The following is a 27,840-nucleotide window of genomic DNA, read 5'->3' as shown; positions in this document are numbered from 1 at the left end:
TGCTGTAAGTGAAGCTGGATCATGAATGACTCGCGTGAACATAGACAGATATATGTAGTTTGGGAGCTGCATTCCATTCACAAACAAGTGTAATCTACTGCATCTTCAGCGGCTCAGATGTCGGGAGTAAATGATGACCACTATGTTCATTATTACATCCAGCAACACAACAATCGCTAAATCAGAGATATTCTTGTCTAACTTACCTCCCTGCTTTGCCATCGAAACAAGGAAAGTTACTGTACTGTTACAGCTGATCTGAGGTAAGGGCTCATGTCAATCAACTATCGTGGGAGCGGCCTCTATTGGTGTGACGGCACAACGACAGGCATCTGGGAACGGCTCGATTTTAAAATTTATTTTTACAGATTAATTAAAAACCACTGCATGGATTTTTATCATTATAGGGTAGATTTGTACATACACTGCCAACACACATTAATGAAAAATGTCATTAATCAAACAACATGAAAAAGTGAACTTAGCATCCGAAGACCCCTTTAAGTAAATAAAAACAAAACCAAACACAAAACAAATACAAAGCAGAGGTGCACAATATACCAGGAACCAAATAAATTTATTATAGATGCCAATAGTGGAATTAATGGCAATCATAATTTATAATTTTTATTTATAAGATTTGTATTTTCTACGAATTTTTATTGTTAATGATAATTTTAACCAATAACTTGATAGCTACGGTACTAGCTATGGTAGCTACCAGCTTGTACCAGTTGTGTGTACGTAATTAGTTTCCTAGTTTCATGTGCTCAGTATGTAAGCATGAACTGAATTGATATCCTGACGCTTCATAAAAATAATTTAAAGAGATGTCATCTTGCCAAAGCCGTATGATCTGTACCTGGCTCTCACTTTTTTTTTAATTCACTCTTCGTCAGTTTTGATCTGACCAATCATAATGCAGAATCTGCCATTTTGTCTGAAAAACAAACCAGACAGGAGAGGAGAATAACGTCAGTGGACTTGAACTTGAAAAATGGTTATATCGACATCTTCTCATTGTTGAAACAAGATACCTTCTGATGTCCATTCATGTTTATTTTGTGCTATAAAGAGGAAGAGATGTTCGGCTGATATACTGCTTGACCTGAGGTGCTACAGCGATCTGTTGCGACACGTTAAAGAGCCACAAAACGCTACTTATTCTTTGAATTTCTTACAAAACTGCAAAATTTGACGGTGTAATACCAAAGCAACCTGCTTTCTCTGGTCTGTTGGTGTGTTGTTAGTGTCCTCTTTGCTCCGCTATGTTTTTTTTAACTATGGAGGGCAAGTCTTTGCGAAGGGTCAGCTCATAGGACAGACATCTCTGGCCCTCCACTCTTTTCGAACACATAAATGTGTCCTGTGTGAACACCCACATACATCTATTTGCATCTGACTTTTCACATACCGAAAGCAATCTTGCAATTTCGAAAGCTAAGTTAAGAGTTAGACCCATTACATGCAAGCAAAATTTAGACTCTAACATCAGTTTCTGTATTCAGTAACCCAAACGATTTTTAAATCTAGCTAGTTGCTTTAGGTTTAATTAAATAAATGTCAATTACTTGTTACCAGTAGCCACAACAACACATAGATGATCAAATATCAATATAACCCAAGAAATTTCATATCAGATCATCTGAAACCAAATCATGTGAGAGTCATACATAGTAAATTTGTCAAAACACTTACCATGTGAACACAGCCACATAAGAATTGTACCTGTCTCCATATGAATAGTACAATACTGGACTTCCATCAGGGTGTGAACAGTATATTTACAAGCTTATACTGTTTACTTGATATATAATGTATTGCAATATAGTCATTTGATGTTGGCCAAGTCATGCACCACCATAGATTGCTCATAAACCTCTGCCACTGTCTGATATTACATGCTCTTCTCCATTAAGAGAAACTAAAAAAGAACAAACAACTGACCCCTCTGAGGCTTTTGAGAGAACAATCCTCAGTACAGTCAATCCTCAGCCAATACACAGCATAATACAACTAAAACTGCAGGAAATAAACAAAAAGCCACATAAAACAAAATCAAAATACCAAACAGTCTAGAAATGTAAAATGAAATTCAAGTCACAAGCAGTAGACACAAATAGCTCAGGTAGATACAACTGCCACGATTTTTTCACATATAGGCTGTTAGTACTATGAAGTTGACAGTCTTAAATCTCCACTGATTCTGTGAGGCAGGGTCTGATGAAACAGCATAAAAAAAAAAAAATAAAAATAAAAAAAAAAACCCACAACTGACAGAAAACACTGAAACTTTTGGAAATATTATTACACCTAAAAGGATTTCTTATCTAGTGTCAAGATGAGGGTTACATCTCTAAATCTGTTATTTATATTTATCTGAAATTTGATTGGCTGCTGGCAGCCATGGTTCTTGATTTGCCCGAGTGATATTTAAAGAAATTAAAGGATTAGTTCACTTATATAATAATAATTTCATGATAATTTACTCCCTCCATGTCACCAAAGATGTTCATGTCTTCCTTCCAAATAAAAAAAAATAAATAAATAATAAAATAAAATAAAATTTATATTCAATGCTCATCTTACGCTAGCTCCGCAATGTGCATGCGTGTCTTCATGTATTGCATAATCACATTGGAAATGTCACATGTGGTTAATTCTTGGTCTGTGTACTTTGGTTAAGAAATGTAGGGTTGGGCGAAAAACTCTCTCATCTCATTTTCTCTTCCAGCTTCAAAATAGTCCAACATCGTCATTTTACCTTTTTTCGTAAAGGGTGTTTGACTTTCTTTGCACGTTCGCTTTGTAAACACTGGGTCGGTACTTCAGCCTACATCACGTGTGCATGATAATACATGGGGTTGAGCTAGTGCACAATGAGCATTTGTGATTAAAAACTATATAAATTTAATATTTTTTTAGAAAATGTCAGATTGTTTCGTTAGACAAGGCCCTTATTACTTGGCTGGGATCATGTAGAGCCCATTGAAGCTGCAATCTGAACCTTCAATCCATTGATCCCCACTAAAGTCCACTATATGGAGAAAAATCCTGCAATGTTTTCCTCAAGAACCTTAATTTCTTTTCAACTGAAGAAAGAAAGACATAAACATCCTGGATGACATAGTGGTGAGTAAATTATCAAGAAGTTTTTATTCTGGAAGTGAACTTATCCTTTAAGTAAAAATATAATGAATATGTACGGTGCATATAATTAGCCAAATTCTTCTCTGTAGGTTTTTTTTTTTTTTGTTGTATTTAAAGCTAACTAATATTTAGGTAATAATAGGTAAATGTCACCTTATGTGACATACTGTTTTCAAACAGTTTTATTGACATCTTTCCACAGCTGAAACACAAACTGAGAGATTACAATAGACACGATACATTTCATTTAAGTTGTACTCTTTCTTTCAAAATCTGTTCATTCAGGTTTATTTCATTCTAATATAGTCTAGTATTGAAGAAGAGATTATTGGTTCATGAGGCAGTAACAGAAATCTGTCAGGCTATATTAAAAAGCATCAAAACTGCATTTATTGTTTGTAATTGTGATAAAATACTAGTAAACTTATAAGCCTAATGTTTGTTCACACTTCAACTGAAAATAGCATAGATGTCAAGATTGACTCTTGGGATTTAATACAAAATAAAGATTGATTAATCAATATTATTAACTCAGCAGTAATATGCTGTTTGTCTGATCAAAAAACTAGGGTCTGTTACCTCCATTTTGTGGAAATGTCAAAACATGTATAAATAAAAACATGCCATTATACATGTTTTGACATTTCCACAAAATGGAGGTAACAAACCCTAGTTTTTTTTTTTTTTTTTTTAGCTACAGTTTCTTCTTACAGCTGACATTCTAGAGAATCAAAACCATCAGCTTTTTTATGCATAGGTCAGGTTGATGATTTCAGATAGCTTGATTAGTGCCATTGCCAAATACCACATGAAGCACAGCATAAGAGGAACTGATTTTTGAAGAAGTGCAATAATATCAGTGCTGGAAGTGTCATCATTGCTGCTGTTTGCTATGGCAACATTAAAAAACTGGACACAAAGGCCATCAGAACATGACGAAATTTCCTCCAAGAACAAGAAATGTTGTGACTTCAACTAAACTGACAGCTGTGCTTTTACAGTAAAAGCCTATAGTTTTACCATCAGGCCTTGACTGATTGACCAGACTCAGACGACAATGTTTAAAAAGCTTTTGGCCAACAACACAGACAGACATCGACTTTAACCTGCAATGTGTTCAATGTGAATATTGGATTGCTCCACACACGAACCTTGATTGTGTTTATTTATTAATAACTGACTATTGTTTGCACTGTTGCACGCATTCAGATTCCCCTTGTGCACGTTCTATGTTTAGGAATTCTCTATGGGATGCAGGTACTACAGCAACTCATTCGCACATGGATCATTGAAGAAAAATAAGATGACTTGACGCTAAGAGCAAACTCAGATGGAGCAAACCTTTTATTAACAGCCTTTAATAATAACTTGATGACTATCATCTTTTAAATAACACTGTCTATGCAAAGCCTGTTTTCACTGGGTATCGTTTGAATTTTAGCAATTTTGATTTTGATTCTGCTCATTTTCTAGTTTTGATTCCAATATGGTACAAAAACATCAAATATTTACATATCAAACATAGTTATCATGTGTCTTTTTGCAAAACATTCGCAGTTGAGATCAAGTTTACATTTGCAAAATGTTAATTATTTTACCAAAATAAGAGGGATCATACAAAATATATGTTATTTTTTATTTAGTACTGACCTGAATAAAATATTTCAAATAAAAAGATGTTTAATTATACAGTAGTCAACATTCAAAGTGGATCAAAAAAGTTCAGCAAAGTTGTCCTAAGACAATAATGGGTATTGTTTTGGTTTTAGGACAACTTTGATAAAAGGTTTTGATCCACTTCAAATGTTGACTACTGTAGTCCGCAAGAGAAAAATAATAGTTGAATTTATAAAAAATGACCCTATTCAAAAGTTTACATACACTTGATTCTTAATACGGTGTTGTTACCTGAATGATCCACAGCTGTGTTTTTTATTTTTTATTTTTTTGTGATTGTCGTTCATGAGTCCCTTGTTTGCCCTGAACAGTTAAACTGCCTGCAGTTCTTTAGAAAATGTTTTGGTTCTTCAGCATTTTTGTGTATTTGAACCCTGTCCAACAATTATTTTTAGATCCATCTTTTCACACTAAGGACAACTGAGGGACTCATATACAACTATTACAGAAGGTTTAAACGCTCACTGATGCTTCATAAGGAAACACAATGCATTAAGAGCCGGGGGGTTGAAAACTTTTGAACAGAAGATGTGTAGGCTACATTTTTCTTATTTTGCCTAAATAGCATTAATTTAGTACTGCCCTTTAGAAGCTACAGGAGATACTTACATGTTTCCCAGAAGACAAAATGATTTAAATTCACCCTGATCTTCAAATTCAAGACGTTTTCACCCCCTTAATGCATCATGTTTCCTTCTGAAGCATCAGTGAGTGTTTGGAAAATTTGGAACTGGTAAACCCTATTTACAAAGACACATAAAACAGCAGGAAAATGTCATACTGAAATCTAGGCCAGGCTTCTGATCACCCAATACCCGTCACTGATGTGTAAACATGGATGGAAATGTGTTGCAAAAGTTCCGAACGAGTCATTTTGGCTGCTTGGTTTCAAATAATGCTGTTTGTGGACTTTTGAATTTAGGGCTCCAAGAGTTACTGTGTGTTTTCAAGCTCTTGTATCTTATCAGGCTTTTGAATTGAATCAATATAGAGACATCTCACGTACAAACCGCACAACTCGACAAACTTAGAACCTGACAGACTGCACATTTGCAAAACCCATGATGAAACGAGCTACTCTGTAACACTGAACAGAATATCCAGAGAACTGAAAAGAGCAAAGACCTTTAACAGAGCGACAATCTGCAGCAAAAGACAAAGTAAGTGCACTCAACTTCCTGCGGGGGAGATTTTTTTTTTTTTTTAATGAAACATCACCTTCAAACACAGTTGCCTAACCACAGCACACGCTTCATTCCTAACATGACCATTTTGCAGTGTGAAGACTATTACGTGGTCAAGATGCAAGAACAGATTTGAGCTGACGGGTTTATTCGAGTTCCTTTGAAAGAAACATTGCACATACAGCATTTAACCACTTCTCAAGCACTTATGTGTCACAGGGTTTGATTTTAAGTAAAATATTTTTAAAACAGACTTACACTTTGAACAAAGAAGTGCACATTAACACTGCCTTGGAAACTTTTTTTTACCATGCCATCTTGATTTTTTTGCTACTTTGAATCTTAAGTTTTGAAAATCTATTATAAAAACACATGTAAGTAAGACGTTGCAGGTATAAATAGAGGGTTTTTTTTTCCCATTCACTGGTCAGTTTTGACGTATTTTGCTTCTTTGCTTCTTCCAGGCTAGTGGAAGACTACTCCACAAAATATTTAAGCGTTTATTTTATTATACTTCATCCATTTGCATCGGTAAATTTCAATGTTTTTTACTTATAGGCACTTGCATTCATCAAACCTTCCAGTTTTATTCCTATCTACATTTCTGAGGTTTGCACATACGTTTTTTTTTTTTTTTTTTACATATATAATTTATATATTTATATTTCATTTATATATGTCGTTTATATAACATTTTTATTCCTAAAATAAATGTGGTTAATATTTCTTCTGGCTGTGGACATTATTTTTATTTTTTTGGATTCAGTGTGAGCGATAAAGAGATCTCTGCAAAAACCTTAAACTTTCATATGTCAACATTTATTTATATTCATATGATAAAATGAAATCTAAAATATTTTATGCAAGTTAGTGCATTTTTAAATAAACGCCTTATTTACATTTTTAAACAAAACATTTAAAAAAACTTGCAATGCAAAAATTTCATACATTTCTGTGATTAATCAACTTAGGAATTGTTGTGAGACTAATTAGTTACATTTATCATTTAATTACATAACATGCTTGAAACAAGAAGCAAACTTAGACAACAAATGAAATATAATTGATCAGTCTAAAAATGATCAGTTTTCCAAAAATTATGGTTGTGTTTCATCAAACATTAGTTTGTTTATCATCAAGGACACAGCGCTGTTTGCAAAGAGATGAAATATAAGATGTGATGTAAATTCAATAAATGTTAAACTTAAAAATACTACTGTTTATTTTTCATTCATGTCAGCTTAAGCTAATTAATAATAAAAGATACAACCTTTGATTTTAACAATGTACCAGTAAATGTTAAAATTAACAGTAATTAAGATTAGTTCAGAAGTATTTTTCATTGTTAGTTCATCTTAACTAATGTTAACAAATTAAATGTTATTGTAATTTTCTTATGAACAGCACAGTTTTACTTTCCGCTAAGCTAAAATGATGCAAATATGTGAAAACATAGTTTAATAGCCTATAAGATACATAAAATGCTAGCTATGAAATCAATCAAAAAATACTTTATATATATATATATATATATATATATATATATATATATATTTATTTTATGCAATATTATTACAAAACAAAATGTTTAAAATGCTATTCTGGACACAGAATGCCATTAATCTCAATCAATAAACATAACGTGATAAAAAACACACTGTTCTTGACTTTTAGATATAAAAGTGTCAATTCTGCCGTGATGCATATTTCTCCGAGGCTGGACAAATTGGTTAGGGTTAGGTTTATTTTCCAGGGTGTTGGATAGGGTTGTTTATGTATTTTCCACAAGTGCCCATAGCTGAAGAAACACCAGTATATGAATTATGCATGAATAGAAGTGAAATGAGGGGAGCTGACATTTCCTTCAGGTTACAGAGACTCGTGTACTCGGTTAATTTATCAACAATAAGAGTAGACATTGCCAGTATGCAAAACCGGCTGTGCCGTTACATAAAAATATGAATTATACATGACAGCATGCATTGAATCTAATCTACAACATCAACATATGGCCTCACAGGCTGCAAAACACAAGGCCGAGTGTTTTAAAGCAAGAAGCACATTCGCACAACAAAAACAACTAGTGTCAAGAGAAATACTTACTTGCTTGTTTGGGGTTGCTGAGCTAGCGAGCAGTGCTAGCCAACTCGCGTGATGATCAACGCACTCGAAACTTCAAATATCCGAGCGAAACAGTCGTTTAATCCATGCTGCTGCTTCTACTCCAAAGATTTTGTAGCTCGGTGTCACTTACGCGAGGGTCGATCGTGTGTCCATCCCGTTAGCTGTCGTAACATTTGACTTGTTCGCAGCTCGCTAAGATGTTTGGGGTCAAGTTTAAACGGCTAGCTGCGCGTTAGCATGTGCTGCTGCTGTTCCTCTTATTTACAAAACATGATCGCAGGAGTTTCGCACTTACGCATGCTGTCTCAACTTAAGACGGACACAAAGACGACGGTGTATGTTCTTAAAGAAAGCCACCTGACGGATATGTTAAGAACGCTACATGTCTTAAGATCGCCAGTGGAGTGACAGCTAGCGAGCATGCTAACTTACCCGACCTGACAGTTAAGACTACCAACAGGTCATGCTGTAACAAACCACATCTGCGTCTGTTTTTAAAGGACCGTTCTTTCGTCTGTTCTGTCGAAAAGCTTAAAATGAAGACGCGTTTTGATTTCCAGCACGCAGTGTGTGTGTTTCCCTGCTGTCTCGGTGTCTCATATGCAGGTGGCGCCCTGTGGTTACTGCAGTTGACACGCCGCTCGTAGTCTCAGCGGGAAGTGTCTTAATACCTAGTGTGTTGCCTAATTAGTCAGCATGTTTGGACAGCACAGGTTTAGCTAACTAGCTTATGATTCCCCCAAATCTGCTTATGGCGCCCTGAAACGCTTATAGGTTTTTAAACGCAGCCCGTTTGTAACGGTAGAGTGATTCACTGACCCTTTGCTGTATCACCTTCATCTGATTACAATCAATGATTAACTCTAGACCCTCCCAGCTCTGATTCTTTAGATTAGTGGTGCATTTTATATTTGGTCATTTTGAAATACCTTTTGGCTGAGTGATTTGGTTAAGTAATAGCAAGTGAAAGTCAGGATGGTGAACTTGTCCTTGATACTGATGCTCTCTCTTTGACCTCTCGGGTTGGTTTTAGGTGAAAGCAAAGTATGTTTGCTATACACATGCTTCACTGCATATTCAAACTAATAATGTACTTGTAGAGCGTTTTGTTTTTTTTCCTATATCAGTTAATCAAAATGTCAGTCCATCTACCCAAACACTAAACAATGTGATGAGTACATCAACAGCAGATTCTGACTTGGATTCTTGAGTTCAGAAAGAGTTGGAATTTTGCACAGTTTATAAGAACTAAAAAGAAACTGTTTTTCCTTTTAGGAAAAATCAAATATTTAGTCTACAATAATAGGTAGTGGTTCTTTAAGTAAGTTTTTATATGTGACTCTGGACCACAAAACCAGTCTTAAGTAGCACGAATATATTTGTAGCAACAGCCAACAATACATTGTATGGGTCAAAATGATCGATTTTTCTTTTATGCCAAAAATCATTAGGATATTAAGTAAAGATTATGTTCCATGAAGATATTTTATAAATTTAATACCGTAAATATATTAAAAATTAATTTTTGATTAGTAATATGCACTAAGAAATTCATTTGGACAACTTTAAAGACAATTTTCTCAATATTTAGATTTTTTTTTGCACCCTCAGATTCCAGATATTCAAAATGTTGTATCTCTATCAAATATTGTTGTATCCTAACAAACCATACATCAATGAAAAGCTTATTTACTCAGCTTGATCATGATGTATAAATCTCAATTAAAAAAAAAAGACCCTTATGACTGGTTTTGTGGTCCTGGGTCACATGATCAATGAAATAAAATGTAGAGCCTGTTACAGACACAAGCCTTGTTCAGACTGTCAGCTAAAATGTGATTTTTGTGCAAATCTGACTGGAAATCATATTTAGATAGTCTAAGTGGCTACAAACTACATGAAATCTGATTTTTGCAAATCTGTTTCATCAGTTTGTTAACATTCCAATAAAGTTGAATGTTCAAAACGTTCATTTAAAAAAACAAAAAAAACCTTTTTTGGTTAAAGAAATAAAAAGAAACAATTGCAGACATCTAGGGAATGTTACTTTTGAATATTACCTGAACATTGTAAATCTAGTACAACATTAAAACAATAAAACAATAAAACATGAATAGCCAAAACGTTTCAGTTACGCAAACAATGTATAAATAATGTTTCTGTGAGAGACCGTGACTTTGAACAAGCATTCTATTAACGTTCATAACTTGGAGAGAACCTTGGAAAAAGTTAGCACTTTTGTTTTACGATTGATTATTGTTTATAGCCTACCAGTCAAAAGTTTTTAAAATAACTGCATAATATTTTAATATTTAAAATAACTGCATATATTTTATATCAGCTGAATATATTTTAAAATGTAATTTATTTCTGTGATTTCAAACTCCAGTGACATGATCCTTCAGTAATCATTGTAATATTCTGATTTGCTGCTCAAACACATTTAGTATTATTTTATTATTATTATTATTATGCGGAAAACAGCTGAGCAGTTTTCTTTGATGAATAGAAAGTTCAGAAGAACAGCATTTATCTGAAATAGAAAAGCATCCTTGCTAAATAAAAGTATTAATTTCAATAATTTATTTTAAATATATATATATATATATATATATATATATATACTAACTCCAAGCTTTTTAATGGTATGGAGTAAAATAAATGCTGATCTTTGGGTCTTTCTATTCATCAAATAATCCTGAAAAAATGCATTCAACTGTTTTAAATATTGATAATAATAATAATAATAAATGTTTCTTAAACAGCAAATCAGCATATTATATTGATTTCTAAAGGATTATGTAACACTGAAGTAATAATGCTGAAAATTTAGTTTTGATCACAGGAATAAATTACATTTTAAAATATATTCAAACAGAAAGCAGTTATTTTAAATAGTAAAAAATATTTTACAATATCACTGCTTTTGCTGTATTTTGGATCAAATAAATGCAGGCTTGGTGAGCAGAAGGGAATTCTTTAAAAAAAATTAATATCTTACTGTTCAAAACCTTTTGACCGGTAATGTGTATATAATGAGACACTTGCATGCTTGAGCTGGACTTAATGTCATGTAATGTCATTGTAATGTCAAACCAAACATTTATTTTAAGATGTCAACAAAACATGTCAACAAAAAGAAGGTCAGCTCAGTTCTTAGTGTTCAAAATTATGTCAAAAAGCATAACTTGTTTGCAGATATTAGTTGGTCTACGGATTTTCAAATATATATAGTAAGGACATGAACACATAAGCAATGTTTTATTTTTTTTATTATTTTTTTTTACATGGGTAAAAAGGATTTATGCCAGTGATAAAAGAAAAATTAAAACATTTAATTAACCAAATTAAAGTGACACAGTGCTTCATAGGTCTTTTTAGCGTTTCTGTTTCTAATATTTTGCAAAGTAGTACCATATTGTTTAATTTCTTTAATAAAATGTTCAAAATTTGGCTTAGCTTTAGTCCATTTCTTTACATGAATGTGATATTTTCCAAGTAAAACAATTAGTTGCGTAAGAAAGGAAATTGTACTTTTAGAATAAAATAAAATACAACATCATACATTTCTATTTGTATTAATGTACCAAACATTCTAGAAATGAAGTTAGAGATATCTACCCAAAATAATTTTGAGTATACACACTGAAAGAAAAGATGAGTCACAGATTCTTTAACAACACCACAAAACTCACAAGAGTTTTCCAGATCCAGTTTGAACGGTTCAAATAATTCTTCAACAGGGTAAATTCTGTGTAATATCTTAAAAGATACCTCTTTTATTACTTATGAAAAACTTATTTGTTATTGACCATACTTTCTTCCACTCAACGTTTTCATATTTAGATGACCAAAAGACTTCTTTAACAGATTTCTAATATATCTATTAGTGCATTTATCTTTAACAATACTAATATTTATTATATATATATAAATAAATATATCACCATAAGCAATGCTGCAACATACATAATGTGAGATTTGAGTGTCTTTGAATATTCAGTCACTAGAGGGTGCCAGTTTCCTCCACAACAACTACAAAGCTTCTCAGGGCTTTGGAAAGAGATATCGGGCTTGTTAAAATACCTCTTTCTGCAAAATAACCTTATTAAAACCAAAATTGACTGATATGCCTGATCCACATTAAATTTATGTATTTACTCTATGAAGGAGTAGATTTACAAGGAGAAATCTTTCACGTCCTTTAAAACTCATTGCTAAAGGGTCCTCCAAAGAATATTTCTTCTACATCTCTCACACAGCACCACACATGGCTGGGTATTATATTCCAGTCATCAGGGTTACTGCAGTGCAGCGTCTGACATCATGATCAGTGTTGCCTTTTCCTGGGGATATCCGTCACAAACACAGAGCCTGAGAGTGGGACGGGAACAGGAAAGCGTTCACTTGGAGGAGGGTGGGCTGTGCCGAAGAGGTGAGATTTCAGCAAGGACAAATATTCCTTCAGACACAACTTACAAAGCCTGCCACTACTCACATATTTTGAACTTTTACTGAATTAATACTGATTTTCTGATGGACATTCAAAAATTTAACGAAGTGAAAAAAGTAAGAACATATGTAAAGCAAAATGGTGTTTAAATTACTGAAGGGCCCTAAATAGTTAACTTTCACTAAACATATATATAAATATAGCAAAATATCTGATATTTTCCTCAACTAGGCATAATTTCTCTCTCTCTCGCTTGATCATGTCTGAACTTATGAGGTTGAGCAAGTGGAGCTCCTGCCTTACAGCTGTTGTGGTTCAAGGGCAGGAAGCAGCTTGGTTCCCACACAAAGGTACTCATCAAACACACAGACTAGCACAGACTCACTCACACACACATACACACACACGCACAATTGCACAAATGCCAGCCTCGCAAGCATAACACGAGGTACAGTGAACAAATACACACCAAGACAAACAGGACATTCCTACTGTCTGACGCTACAAACCAACAGATTTACAGGCCCTGTTTCCACTTAAACAAATGCTTTAGCTCGCAAATGTCATGAAGTCTCCACTTATGGATCACAGAGTGTCCGTGGATTTGTCTCACAACATATGTTTATTACACATGTGTGCAACCTGGAATATCAGGTTCTAATGAATTTACTAGTCAAATGTTTTAGCATAATCACCAAATTGTATATTTGACTATGCAACTTTAAATGTCTCTTGTATTACGTTTGGTATACCAAAAAGTATACTGTCTGTTCTCACATGCTCTACTTATGAAAGATATTAATACTTTCATTTAGGAATGAATAGAGTGATCAGAAGTGATATTATGATTACAAGAAATCGACTTAAAATAAACGCTGCTCTTTTGAATGTTCTATTTACTGAAAAATCCTTAAAAAATTCACAGTTTGCAAAAGAAAAATACTAAACTGCAACTGTTTTAACGTTGATAATAATAAAGATTTTTCTTGAGGACCAAATCAGCATATTAGAATGATTTCTGAAGCATCATGTGACTAATGCTGCTAAAAATTCAGCGAGATATTTAATATTCAAATAGAACAGTTATTTTAAATTGCAATGACATTTCACAATATTACAGTTTTTACTGTATTTTGATCAAATAAAAGCAGCTTTGGTGAAAATAAGACACTTCTTTCAAAAACATAGTAGTGTATATGACGTATTTCACTTAAAGTCAGACTTAAATGGTGGGAAGACAAGACATCCATCACCAAATTTCCCATGCAAAATAAATAGGTCAGCAAAAAACTTATAGCACACTAATTGCAAGTGCAGTGCCCTGGAGCAACATGGGGTTAAGTGCCCTACTCAAGGGCACTACAAATGACCCCGCATAACAAGGACCTGTTGAACAAGGATTCGCATTTAAAAGCACACATAATTTACATGCTAATTAAAAAAAAAACTCACAAGAAATGTATTTTTTTCATCAAGAAATAATCAAACAGTATATGTGAATATCATAAATATGTGTAGTTTTGTTTGGTAACAGATCACCCTAGGTATGATGAAATTAATTTATCACCCTGTTCAGTTTTTAAAACTTGCACAACATGCCAACTTTCCACAGGCAACTGTTTTGAAATATCTACCTTCTCTCTCTCTCTGACTTTCTATCTGTGTATACGCCTATGCTGGGAAGAAAGGCTCAACTCTTTCCCACGGTCCTAGAGCACGTGGTTTAAAATTGGATCCTGAATGACCCACCCTCCCTATTGAAACGTCACTGCAGTTCAGCCATTGAGATCCTGTTACACTGCCAAAGATTTTGAAGGCATTTGAATGAGAGTCTATTGAACTGGCAAAGAACAGTGCAAGACACATTCAACAAAACCACAGAACCTACAGACAAGTTAAGTCAGGTTTGAGAGTTAAGAGACGCTTGAAATTATGTTTTCATGCGTTGAATATAAAGACAAGTTCCACCCTTGTTTCTCATCGCAGAGCATGCAAAATTTGTTCAGGCGGTGCTCGACCAATAATAAACAATCGGATAATCTTTTGTGCACTCGCTAGATCGTTTTCCTATCTTTTCTTTTAACTTAAAATGATTTGCTCTTAATAAACGTATATTTTAAACTTTATTTGTCACTACATTAGCATATCACTAATGAAGTGATTGTTTTTCATGCCTCTAGAAGTTAGAAAATGGCCTAGTTTGGGCTTCAGTCTACGAGCCAAATTGTGGCTGCATGGGTGATACAAAAACAGCATGCAGTAGCCTAGTTCCCATGGCGCCTAAGGACACTGTTTCACCACTGAGAATGAGAACCTGCTGCCAGAAGAAGTGCTGGGCAAGTTGTTCCTCCATTTGTTAATATATCTTTAACAAATGGATTGTTGATAGACAAATGTTTTGGAGTGTGAACATCTGTGATACTGGGTGGGATTATGGACCACAAACGGACAGACATATAGATAGATAGACCCCCTATAGCGTGTTGTGGGTTTGGCGGGGGGTAATTGAGAATAAATGGGGGAAAGTCACGTGAGAGGAGGCAACACCTCCATCGCGATATGATTGGATATGACTGGTTATGATTGGCTGTGATTGGTCCATGGAATAAATCCCGCCTCTTGCCATGCACGTTCCCGTTTGCGAATCGGTCTGAAAGAACAATATAATGATGTTAATGGGAAGACCCATTAAAAAAAGTAAACAACTCACACACTAATGGTGCGTTTCCACTACAGTGTCAAATCTGCGCTCAGTGGCAATTCTACAATTCTACGCCTCTGAAAACAATGTTTACACCATTATGAATCATAGCCTATAGAGACAGCCCTAAATAAAACATATTCCTTTTTCAACGACAAAGTAATCAGTAATCCACCAGTTTAGCAAACATTTGGGAAACATACATCAAAATCTTGCCTTGCCTACTTTTTACAGCGACTGGTTGTCATCTGGTGTTTTTCGCTCAATATGCCCAATCTTTTTGACACTCTCAGTCACTCTCAAAGCTTTCTCCGCTTAACTTTCAATCCCATAATGCCCCGCACGAATGTTTAAGCTTAACTTCCATAGGAATGAATTGAAAACACTCGCTCCATATGTGCCAGTGCAAACACACTGTTACAAGTTTGTTACGTCAAAATAAGACATTAAAATGGCATGAAAACATGATTTGTAGGAGTAATCAGCTTGGTGAAATTTAAAGGAAAACATGTCTGTGACCAATATTTACTTTACTTTTTCTGATAATGTAAGTAATGTTTATTTAACCAAGAAAATGTGACTGGAACATGAATTTTCATTTGATAAAAAAAAAATAAAAAAACTTGAGGACTTTGTCTCTCCTCAACACCACGGCACACCACTAGATAGATAGATAGATAGATGATAGAACAAATGAACAGATATAATAAATTAGAAGCAAAATATTATAGACATTACAGTATTATAAGGTTTGCTATGACAACACTGTATTTCATTATTCATTTATTTGATAAAAACAAAAACAAGTGCAGTGAAGTTGACTATGACAATAAAGTTGGCAATAAACATTGCATTAGGGTATATTTGTGAACCTGGACCATATATCCAGTCATATTTGTAGCAATAGCCAACAATACATTGTATGGGTCAAAATTCTTAATTTTTCTTATGCCAAAAATCATTAAGATGTTAAGCAAAGATCGTGTTCCATGAAGATATTTTGTAAATTTCCTACCGTAAATATATCAAAACCTAATTTTTGATTAGTGATATGCATTGCTAAGATCTTAATTTGGACAACTTTAAAGGTGATTTTCTCAAAAAAATTTGTTTTGCACCCTCAGATTCTAGATTTTCAAATAGCTGTATCTCAATCAAATATTGTCCTATCCTAACAAACCATACATCAGTGGAAAGCAATTTATTCAGCTTTCAAATGATGTGTAAATCTAAATTTCTGTAGTTCAGGGTCACATTTATTTAATCAGCATTCAAAATACATATACATATTATATTGAGCAGTTACTAGTAGCATCTTCACGGTCTTCAAAGTTCACTAACTCCAAGACTTTCAGCACTTTTATTCTCTAATTTGTCTACATTTTGCCTTTGTGTATATAAAGAACATTACACTGCAGTCTGCTAAAAAGCAGCGTGTGAAACGAACACAGTCTCCTCCCCTAAAAGACGAACTTCGTGACGGGTTATTGTTATTTAAATGAGCCTCAATAGGCGGAATCTAGTCGGTCTGCTATAACGGAGCATACAGTCAGAACACAACGCGCGGAGCAGGAGGCCACTCAACAGCCGCTCGTGGGAACCACCTAGGTAAAGCCCACAAACACGCATTTATTATATTGACTGCAAAAATATTTCCCCTGAAATTTTGCATTTGCAAAGATTAAATAACAGTCACCACCTTTTCTTTTAGGATCAGAGTATTGGAGCAGCATACAAAGCATGGAATACTGAAGTTCCCAGCTCTTTAAGGACCGTATGATATGTTTGAATAATATCCAGAGTCTACTGGGGAACGCATAAACTGGGGGAATTGTAAATACCTTGGAGTTCTTTGAATTTTCGCATTACGTTAGTGAACGTTCGCTCAGTTGTTTCGGAGTTTGGACGAAGATCTGGCTCATTATCTTCTAGTAGAAACAAAAGCGAAGGGCTGCAGTCGTCTACCTGTTGAAATCATGAGTCAGGCGGACATGACTTGCTCTGCGCGTCAAAGAGTGTTTCAGGAAGCGCTCAGGAAGGGCAATACTAAGGAACTCCATTCTCTACTGCAAAACATGACAAACTGTGAATTTAACGTGAACTCGTTCGGACCCGAGGGACAGACGGCGCTGCATCAGTCCGTGATCGACGGCAACCTGGAGTTAGTAAAGCTACTGGTGAAGTTTGGCGCAGACATCCGTCTGGCCAACAGAGATGGATGGAGTGCCCTGCACATAGCAGCGTTTGGTGGACACCAAGACATCGTTCTTTACCTCATTACACGGGCCAAGTACTCATCAAGCGCGCTCTGAGGCAATCAAAGAAGATCTGACGCTGTACCTTCAAGCCTATCATATATATTTGACCCCCTTGTGCCAAAGTAAAAGACAGCTTGTGATGTAATGTATTTAGGAAATTGATATCGATAGGCACAGAATTCAAATCCAAAAGGCTATTTTTGATAACGTTGGGTTGGTACAATGTCATGGATGTGCTTTGCCAACTTTGGATGCATGATGAAAACGATTGCTGTGTTATTTATAGATTTTTTGAGAATATGACAAATTGAACAGTCGTATCAAATTAAGAAAGATGACACTAGGTGGTCCTACACGGTGACTAGACTCAGGGTGCTAATTATGGGGGGTCTGACTCTTTAATTAAGGCTTGAACCCACCAAAACAACGGTGGTTTTGAAAGTTTGTAAGCGTGTTCTTTTTACATACATTTCAAAAAACGTTTTAAGAACTTTAAAACATTTCAGAATATGCGTTCGTAAATTCGAATTCGGTTTATGAGGTAACCATAGCAACGATTTGAAAACACTTTTACGCTAAATTCAGTGTCAAACAGTGAGTATATTTTCTCAACTACTGTCATTATTTTATCATTTTATTATAGATTTTCACATCACAGATACTTCATGTGTTTTGTTTTAAACATTTAAAAAGTGACGTTTAGCTACCTGTATACAAAATACGTGCGCGAAACCAACTTAAAAACATTTCTGACATATCTGACAGACATTTCTAAGAAAAGTCGACCCCCCTCGATAAATAATTCGCACACTGACTAGACTGACATAAATATTCCTGTACAGACTTACATTATGTACACATTCTCTGCATGTTGTCTAAAAAACAGGGACTGATGTCTGACTGATACCTCAACTGTAATGCATTATTGCAATGTTGGTCATCAAGTTTAGTATCATAGTTCATAAAGGATCTCTCACCTCTTCCATGGAAATATTCACACAAACAGTTCCCGGTCCATACAATACCAAACAGGACTGCATTTTGGCATTGTTTGTCGAGTCATAGTTATGGAGTTCCTATGTGAACTAAGTTTCTGACACTAAACCTTTTTATTTCTTGTTTTAGCTGATCCACACATTTCAAGCCACACTGTTTTGTAATTGAGAGGTTGTATAGATCAGTGTATAGACTGCACTGTATCCGGCCTTGTCTTCTTAGACCCCTTGTCAACTCAGGCAAGATGTGGTAAGGTATAAATATGTTGTGACTTTTGAAACGCTTCAAAGCCAGTATAGAAATATGCATCACTTATACTTGAGAATGTTTTAAATATTGCACTGATGGCTGTTTTATAAGTTGTTGGTGTCGTGCCAACTTTTAAAGATACTATTTTTCTAAATGGAAAAACAATGCTTATTGTATGGAAGCTCCAGGGTGGTTTTCACTCATTCTTTGCAAAGGCTTTTATATGCCTGTGAACTGAATTACTGTATGTGTAATTGCGTAACACACTCTGCTTGAATGTCCCTCCATAAGTAATGTCAAACATATAACAACTATGGCAGTGTTACTGGGCATCCTTTTGACACAATGGGAGAACATACAAGTAAAGTGTCCAGAAAAATCTTGGAGCACTTCCTATCTGAAGTCCCATCCTCCTCTTTTTAAGGGGGATGCTACATGGTAAAACCAGTGTAACAAGACGTTGCACAATGCACAAGTCTTTACTTGATAATGCCATAACATTTATGACATGAAAGTAAAAGTAACTTCTTTGATTGAGATAAAAGTCAAATGACTGTGATTTGTTTTTGTTAGCTTTTTTTGGACCAACTTTTGAAATATTATTTTCATCCAAGAGAAGTTTGGAAAAGGGCCTCTCGTAATGGTTTTGTCTTTTGTGAATTGTTATTTTGTTGTGTTTTTTATATCTGTTTAGCTGTTTATGTTTTGAATGATGTAAGTGGTCATATTTTAAATATATTACTTGCTGTATTTTGTACTTTTTGTACAAAGGCATTTTAGATATTAAATTCTGTGGTTTTAAGGAAATTACTGGTGTAATGCATAGACTTGTGTTGTGACTCAATTAGGATTCTCTGGAATGTTATTCTTCCTTGAGTCAGCCTTTGCCTCTTCCTGTGCCTCAGGTAGTTGTACAGCCATCGGGTTGCTCAATATTTCCGAGAAACACAAGTGGCTGTGACAAACGGACTGTGAAAGTACATACAGGGATGCAGTTAGCTTAAACAAGTGTCTTTAGATAAGACTTAGTGTTACGTGACTTACAGAAAAACAAGTTCCACGTGCGTATACATAGTCTTGAGCAGATGCTAGCTGCAGCATGTATTAGCAGTTAGCTCCTTAGTAAACACAAGTTTGGCTGCAAAGAAATGAACTAGTTAAAACAAGTCAATGTTAACCTTTAACACCAACACTTGTGAAAAATAAGCGTGCTTAGTTGTATTGAATGTGCACAAAAACTACTTGCAGATAACATTAAAGGCCACTTAAGTGTATTTAAAAGTAACTATTTCACCAAAGTACACTTATTTTGATGTGTTGACTAACATACTAAAGCACATGTGAAGTATTTATTATAACTGTAACATTTAATGTGTTATTAGATATTACAGTTAAAGTTTACTTTTGTCAGTATATTCAGGAGCTCATGTTAACCATATTTCACAGAAAATAGAAGTACATTACTGGTCAAACGTTTTTGCACGGTAATATTTTTAATGTTTTTTTTTTAAGAAGTCTCTTCCGCTCACCAAACTTGCATTTATTTGATCCAAAGTACAGCAAAAACAGTAACATTTTTAAATATTGTAATTGTAATATATTTTAAAATGTGATTAATTCCTATGATTTCAAAGCTGAATTTTTAACAGCATTACTCCGGTCACATGATCCTTCACAAATCATTCTAATATCCTGATTTGCTGCTCAAAAACTTTTATTATTATTATTATAATGTTTAAAACAGTGGAGTAGATTTTTTTCTGGTTTCTTTGATGAATAGAACAGATACAAGAATAGCATTTATTTGAAATAAAAATCTTTTGTAACATTATAAATGTCTTTATCATCACTTTTGATCAATTAAAAGCATCCTTGCTAAATAAAAGTATTAAATTTCTATAAAGAAAAAAAATTATACTGACTCCAAGCTTTTGAGCTGTATAGTGTTACAAAAGCTTTTTATTTCAGATAAACTCTGATCTTTGGATCTTTCTATTTATCAAAGATGTAAAAAGTACTCAACTGTTTTAAATATTGATGATAATAATAATAATTAAAAAAAATGTTTCTTGAACAGCAAATCAGCATATTAGAATGATTTCTGAAGGATCATATGACACTGAAGACTGGAGTAATGATGCTATAAATTAAGCTTTGATCACAGGAATAAATTACTTTTTAAAATGTATTCAAATAGAAGGCAGTTATTTTAAATAATAAAAAATATTTCATATTTATCACTGCTTTTGCTGTATTTTGGATCAAATAACTGCAGGCTTGGTGAGCAGAAAAGGCTTAAAAACAGATTAAATGTTAGATGTTACTGTTCAAAAACTTTTGACTGGCAGTGTAATTATAAAATTACCAGATGTACTTAGGCCCAGTTGGTCAGAAAAGTCAAAAACTGATTTAATATAAATTTAAAGTACAATTCATTTTCATTTAATTGTAAATAACATGTAAATAAGTGCCCAATACTGTATGTTCAGTTGACACTGAAGTATATTATTAAGTATGCTAAAGTGTACTTGTTTTAACGAGGGAACACACACTTTTGCTTGTGAAGTTAAAGGGTTGCTTCACCCAAAAATGAAAATGTTGTCATCATTTACTAGCCCTCAAGTTGTTCCAAACATATTTGAGTTTTAAACAGTGACACTGAATACTATGGAAGTCAATGGCTACCAGCAACTGTGTGGTTACAAACAATCCTCAAATGATCTTCTTTTGTGTTCAACAGAAAAAAAGAAACTCATACAATTTTGGAACATGAGTAAAAAGTGACAAAATTGTAATTTTAGGGTGAACTATCGGTTTAAAAGTATTACATTAGTTTCTTTGCTTACTTTGCATACTTACCTCCCACAGTTGCTTAGGTAGAATAGCCTACTTATTAATACAAAAAAAGTACAGTTTCAGTTTTATCTTGAACTTGAACTCTGAAAATGTCATAGCTTTCACATAGATGGCTAATATAAGCTACAGCATGACACCAACTGAAATTAATTACCACTATTATAAAGCTGGCACAGCTAATGCTAAACGTTGCTAAGTCCGAACATGCTAGCAACTTTAAGAGCGGAGGACAGTTCCTAAATGCAAAATACTGCTAAACTGATATATTTGGCAGTGTAACCTAAATACTGTTTAGGGGATTATGGGTAAAAATGCTAGAATTGCCATGTTTCCTTCACAACAGCTTGTTTACATTTGGTATATCAGTTCAGCAACTCTTGCCAGTGTTGTCTACGCATACTTAAGAGTAACATTGCAACCACTTCTTCATTTTCATACTCTTCAACATTCTGTGAGATGAGTCAAACTATTTATTTTTGAATTTTTATGTGGCTGTTCGCATTCAGTCATATAAGAGAATAACTTTATTACTCAAATATGTATTGCTTACAGTGCATTTTTCTGGCCAAATCACACTCTCATGCTTCCAACTTTTAGTCCCTCCATTGACAGAAGGGGCAAAAGACAGATAGCGAGAGAGACAGGTGGCCAGGCCAATCCTTGCATGCCCTCTGCTCCTTTTAACTTTCTTTCACTATTTCACTCCATTTTGTGTGCTCTAGCTCGCAGTGACAAGCCGCCCAATTCACTCGCCCATTCTTCTCTCCTCTTCTCTTTTGTTCGTCCAGTTCAACTCTGTGCGCCTCTATTCATTCCCCAGACGGCCCACCATTGACGGGAGCCCCTGCCTAAGTCACACTGCCCGACCCGGACCCCCTCCCTTCACACACACTCACGCACACACACACACACACATGCACAGCTCTGCAGCTGCTATGGTAATGAGAGAGGGGACAAGCAAGGGAGAAGGCTGGAGAGCACAGAAAGAGAAAGGGAGATCCTTCTCATGCAACTCAATAACCAGTGGCCCTGTTTTTTTTGTTTTTTTTTTACAAATGGAAAATCCGTCTACCTCCTTTTCTTCTTCCCTCCTGTCGGTTTCCCACCCTGTACCCTTCGTCCTTTCCCTCCCCTAGCCTCCACACACCTCCTCTCCTGACCTCCTCTTTCTCATTCAAATCCATTTCACACCACGTCCTGAAAAGGGATGTTCAAAGGTGTGTAAAGTAACCCTGATCTAGCCCTTCAGGCCTGAGAAAGCTGGGTGTTTATGTGTACGCACTTGCATGCGTGTTTGCCTTGACGTGCAATTGTGTGTATTTTTAAACTCTGTGCTTGAGTTGCATAGTACATGGACAGTAGTGGTTCATACTCAAGCAGAGATTTTATTGCATTAGTTATTGAATCAAAGCAATCAGCGTCTTCAAGCAACTGAGTTAGACTTTTCTCAAGACTAAATTAACTTTTCAGAGCCACTTTTTGCAATAACCTTTGGCCAACTAGTCTCTTGATGATTTTAGCAGATATATGAAGAAGTCGAACAGGTTTCTGCAGAGTAACCACAGGTGAAGCTCATTAAATTAACTATAAACGTGTTCTTAAAATAATAAAATATAATAAAATAAAATAAAATAAAATAAAATAAAATAAATATTTAGTGACTGCAATTGACTGATTTTTTTTTCTTTTTTATTCATACAATTTATAAACGTTTTAAATTCATTTCATTTATTGGTCGATTTTAATTTATTCTTGCAGTAAGAAGTGTAAACATTCCATGTAGTCTCTCAATTATTAAGGTCATAAATAAGTGCATGCATAATAATAACTATGAATATGTTTTTATAATAAATAAAATAAAATAAAATAAACAAATACATATTTAGGGACTGTGACTGGTCACTATTTCTAAAGATTGTATTTATTTATTTATTTATTTATTTATTTAATTTGTTCTAGTTAAAAGTGCAAACATTCCATGTAGTCTCTCAGTTATTAAGGTCATAAAAACTATGAACATTTGCTTAAAATAAAATAAAAATATTTAGGGACTGTGACTGGTAACTATTTCTAAAGTTATATATATATATATATTACTTTTTTATTCATAGAATTTATAAACATTTTAAATTCATTTAATTTATTGGTTGATTTTAATTTGTTCTTGCAGAGTTAAAAATGCAAACTTATTTTTTAGCAAAAATGTATTAATTTAGACTGAATATGTCAAATGCCATCTTCTCAAAAGCATTTTAGTCAGCTGTCATAAAAAATGTACACAATTAATTTTTTTTCTTCTCTGGTTTTATATTTAATAGTTTGAAACTTAAAAAATGTAGAATGTTTTCTTGAAAAGCGTTCCTACTATCATTAATATGAATAATAATTAATGAATTAATAAATAAATGCCATACTGTTTTTATATTTTCTAATCTAAAGACATTCTACATTTCAAAATAGCTGAAATGTCCAAATACCTTTTTATGACATTGCATATGCAATAAATATAACTAATATATTTCAATAATCTAGCTCCAAGATATATTTATTATTATTTTTTGCCTTTTTATAATTAAGACATGCACTTACAAACAATGCAAAATAAAATAATTAAAACAAAAACAAAATCACCTTATAAGAACAAATATATATATATATATATATATATATAAAATATTGCATTAATCCTGGCAAGTATACAAACTATGGAGTGGTAAATTATAACAAAACTAGCATGTAATATGCATGTGTATAGTGTGTGTGGTGGGGAGTGGGGTGAACTGGGGGGCTCTGCTGGCAGACGGCTGAGGGGCCCCATGCAGTCTGTACTGCACAGCTATTCGTCTTATGTCTGTGCACGGTGACCTGTTAGACCATGTGACATCTGCCTGGCTGCCAACACAGAAAAGAGATGCAGGAGTGCCCATATGGAGCCTCCTTTCTCTAAATACTGACACACAGCTCAGCCCCAGAGTGTGTGTGTGTGTGCGTCTGAGTGTTTCGTTTTGATTAATAAGCGCAGACACACTCGGATGGGGTTACACATCTGTGAGCTAACAGGCGGAGAGGCCATGAGCGAAGCGATAGATTTCATGAACGGCACCCCAGACAAAAATGTTTCATTTAAGTAACTTTAAACCATGCAGAAATATGTCTGCCTGAGTGTTTTGCAGCATTAGACAAATATACATTGCATATAAGTGATTCGATGAGAAAAGTATATGCGTAAAATTACATATATAATTGAATGTCAAAGCTGATGCTTTGGCACAAACGCATTTTATCCTGGAATATATAAATAATGCAGTTTTGAGGTTGTGCACCCTTAAAACATTAGTTCACTTCCAATACAAAAATGTACAGATAATGTACTTACCCCCTTGTCATCCAAGATGTTCATGTCTTTCTTTCTTCAGTCGTAAAGAAATTATGTTTTTTAATGAAAACATTTCAGGGTTTCTCTCCATGTAATGGACTTCTATGGTGCCGTTTTTTTCTGGTCATGACAGTTAGGGTACGTCTAAAAACTCCCATCTCATTTTCTCTTCCAACTTCAAAATCATCCTACATTGCTGCACCCTTTACAAAAAAAAAAAAAAAAAAGGTAAAAACAGCAATGTAAGGCGATTTTGAAGTTGGAGCAGAAAATGAGACGGGAGTTTTCAGACGTACCCTAAATGTCGTGGAAAAAAAGTTAAGACAGACTTAAACATGACGAGCGTTTGAGGTTAAAAAGTGTATAAATCATTTTTTTTTTAGAAAATAACCAATCGTTTCTCTAGATAAGACCCTTAATCCTCGGCTGGGATTGTTTAGAGCCCTTTGAAGCTGCATTCAAACTGCATTTTGGAAGTTCAAATTTGGGGGCGCTATAGAAGTTCATTAGATGGAGAGAAATCCTGGAAATGTTTTCCTCAAAAAACATAATTTCTTTACGACTGTAGAAAGAAAAACATGGACATCTTGGATTACAAGGGGGTGAGTAAATTATCTGTAAATTTTAGTTCTGGGAGTAAACCAATCCTTTAAAAAATTGTTTCCGTGAAAATGTAAGCCTTCTTAAGTGACAGCCATATTTTAAACTCAGGGACAGATTTAAGATCATGATATTTGCAGAAATATCCATTGAGAGAAGTCTCAAGATTTCAGATCCAAGTTCATCGATTGGCAGTTTTTTTTTTTCTTACAATGAAAATCAGTGGGGTCCAAAACAACTGACTTTCACTGACTTTTTTCAGAAAACTTTTTTTGTGCTTGTATAGGTTTGGAATTACATAATAGTGAGAAAGTAATGACACAATTGGGTGAAATATCTCTTTGACAATTTACAGTTGAGGTCTAATTTGTGTTTTGCTTCACATTAATGGTGTCAAATGTTAAATAACTGTGTTATAATGACGTTAAATTAACGTCTGTTGCCCTACGACACTAACCATTTACTGATATACTGTATGGTTTTCTGTATGCGTGTGCTACAGTAGCTGCGTCTGCTCCTGCATGTATGTACGTATGTATATGCTAGCGAGTAATTATGGAGGATAAAGACCCAGTTGTACTAAGTGAAACTTCTGGGTTTGGGAGAGCAGAGCTGCTTTTCTGTTTGGCTGGCTTTGCTGAATGGAACCATTCACAAGCCTCTAACCGCATGCTTTCTTTATCTTCATTGTTATCCCCCTCTTCCCTTCACCCACCGCAGCATAATGGCACTCCGTAAAAGGGGTGGGGGAGCAGTCTGAAGGGGAGGGAGGGGGGTAATTGGGTGAAAGTGAAGAGTGGGGGAGGGACATGGAAAGGGGAGGACGGAGTAGAAAGGGACGGAGGACCCCAAAGAGGGGTATATGGTGACAGACCAAAGACTGAACTAAGCCACCCATCATTTGTTGCTGACAAGCGATGATAGTAGAGGAATGCTTTTCAGGAACCAGTTAATTGATTGATTGATTGATTAACTAATTGATTGACTAATTGAATGACTGATTAATTGGTTTCATTTTACAGTGTGAAATGACATGCAAAACAACATAACCATTGTTATTATGAATAACGGAAAAGTTAAACTAGAAATGAAGTTTGATTTGTTACTACACTACATTAAATAGATACAGTTGAAGTCAAAAGTTTACATACACCTTTCAGAATCCGCAAATTGTTTATTATTTTACCAAAATAAGAGGGATCATACAAAATGCACGTTATTTTTATTAAGTACTGACCTGAATAAGACATTTCACATACGTTTACATATAGTCCACAAGAGAAAATTGTATTTACCTGAATGATCCACAGCTGTGTTTTTGTTTAGTGCTAGTTGTTCATGAGTCCCTTGTCCTTGTTTGTCCTGAAAAGTTAAACTGCCCACTGTTCTTCAGAAAAATCCTTCAGGTCCCACAAATTCTTTGGTTTTCCAGCTTTTTTTGTGTATTTGAACCCTTTCCAGCAATGACTGTATGCTTTTGAGATCCATCTTTTCACACTGAGCACAACTGAGGGACTCATATGCAACTATTACAGAAGGTTCAAACATTAACTGATGCTCCAGAAGGAAACACGATGCATTAAGAGCCAGGGGGTGAAAACTAAATAACAAAATAAGAAAAATATTCATTCTGTTCAAATGTTTATACCCCCAGCTCTTAATGCAAATTTTCCTTCTGAAGCATCAGTGAGCGTTTGAACCTTCTGTAATAGTTGCATATGAGTCCCTCAGTTGTCCTCAGTGTGAAAAGATGGATCTCAAAATCATACAGTCATTGTTGGAAAGGGTTCAAATAGACAAAAATGCTTTTGTGGGAATTTGTGGGACCTGAAGAATTTTTCTGAAGAACAGTAGTTTAACTGTTCAGGACAAACAAGGGAATAATTATCACTAAAAAAAAAAAAAAAAAAAAAAACACAGCTGTGAATCATTCAGGTAACAGCACAATATTAAGAATCAAGCCTATGTAAGCTTTTGAACGGGGTCATTTTAATAAATTCAACTGTTATTTTCTCTTGTGAACTATATGTAAATGTTCTTAATGTGAAATATCTTATTCAGGTCAGTACTAAATAAAAAATAACATGCATTTTGTATGATCCCTCTTATTTTTGTAAAATAATTAACATTTTGCAGATTCTGCAAGGTGTATGTAAACTTTTGACTTTCATTTGACGTATGTGTAATCTATTAGCTATGCACATCAAATACCAGTC

The 27,840-nt window shown here is 34.5% G+C and overlaps 2 protein-coding genes across 3 annotated transcripts in view; one reads left to right on the top strand and one right to left on the bottom strand.

The window, feature by feature from the left end:
* jak2b (Janus kinase 2b) overlaps positions 1-8,913 on the bottom strand; it is a 41,143-nt gene extending 32,230 nt beyond the window's left edge. The window contains exon 1 of one of the 2 annotated variants that reach the window (XM_051109633.1): positions 8,115-8,913. The gene's annotated coding sequence lies outside the window, so the exon portion shown is untranslated. Of the gene's footprint in view, positions 1-862; positions 882-8,114 lie in introns of those variants that run through there. The other variant, XM_051109634.1, reaches the window with a different exon arrangement.
* A 7,893-nt stretch (positions 8,914-16,806) lies between these two features.
* On the top strand, positions 16,807-19,618 carry nrarpb (NOTCH regulated ankyrin repeat protein b). The gene is made up of 2 exons (XM_051111285.1): positions 16,807-16,897; positions 17,001-19,618. The coding sequence occupies exon 2, from the start codon at positions 17,266-17,268 to the stop codon at positions 17,599-17,601; it is 336 nt and encodes a 111-aa protein (XP_050967242.1). The 5' UTR covers positions 16,807-16,897; positions 17,001-17,265; the 3' UTR covers positions 17,602-19,618.
* The last annotated feature ends 8,222 nt before the right edge of the window (positions 19,619-27,840 follow it).

This window comes from Labeo rohita, chromosome 5 (assembly GCF_022985175.1).
Source record: "Labeo rohita strain BAU-BD-2019 chromosome 5, IGBB_LRoh.1.0, whole genome shotgun sequence".
In the NCBI taxonomy this organism is placed as follows: Eukaryota; Metazoa; Chordata; class Actinopteri; order Cypriniformes; family Cyprinidae; genus Labeo; species Labeo rohita.
The sequence above is the reverse complement of the archived record's forward strand: the minus strand, read 5'-3'. Positions and strand labels throughout refer to the sequence as shown.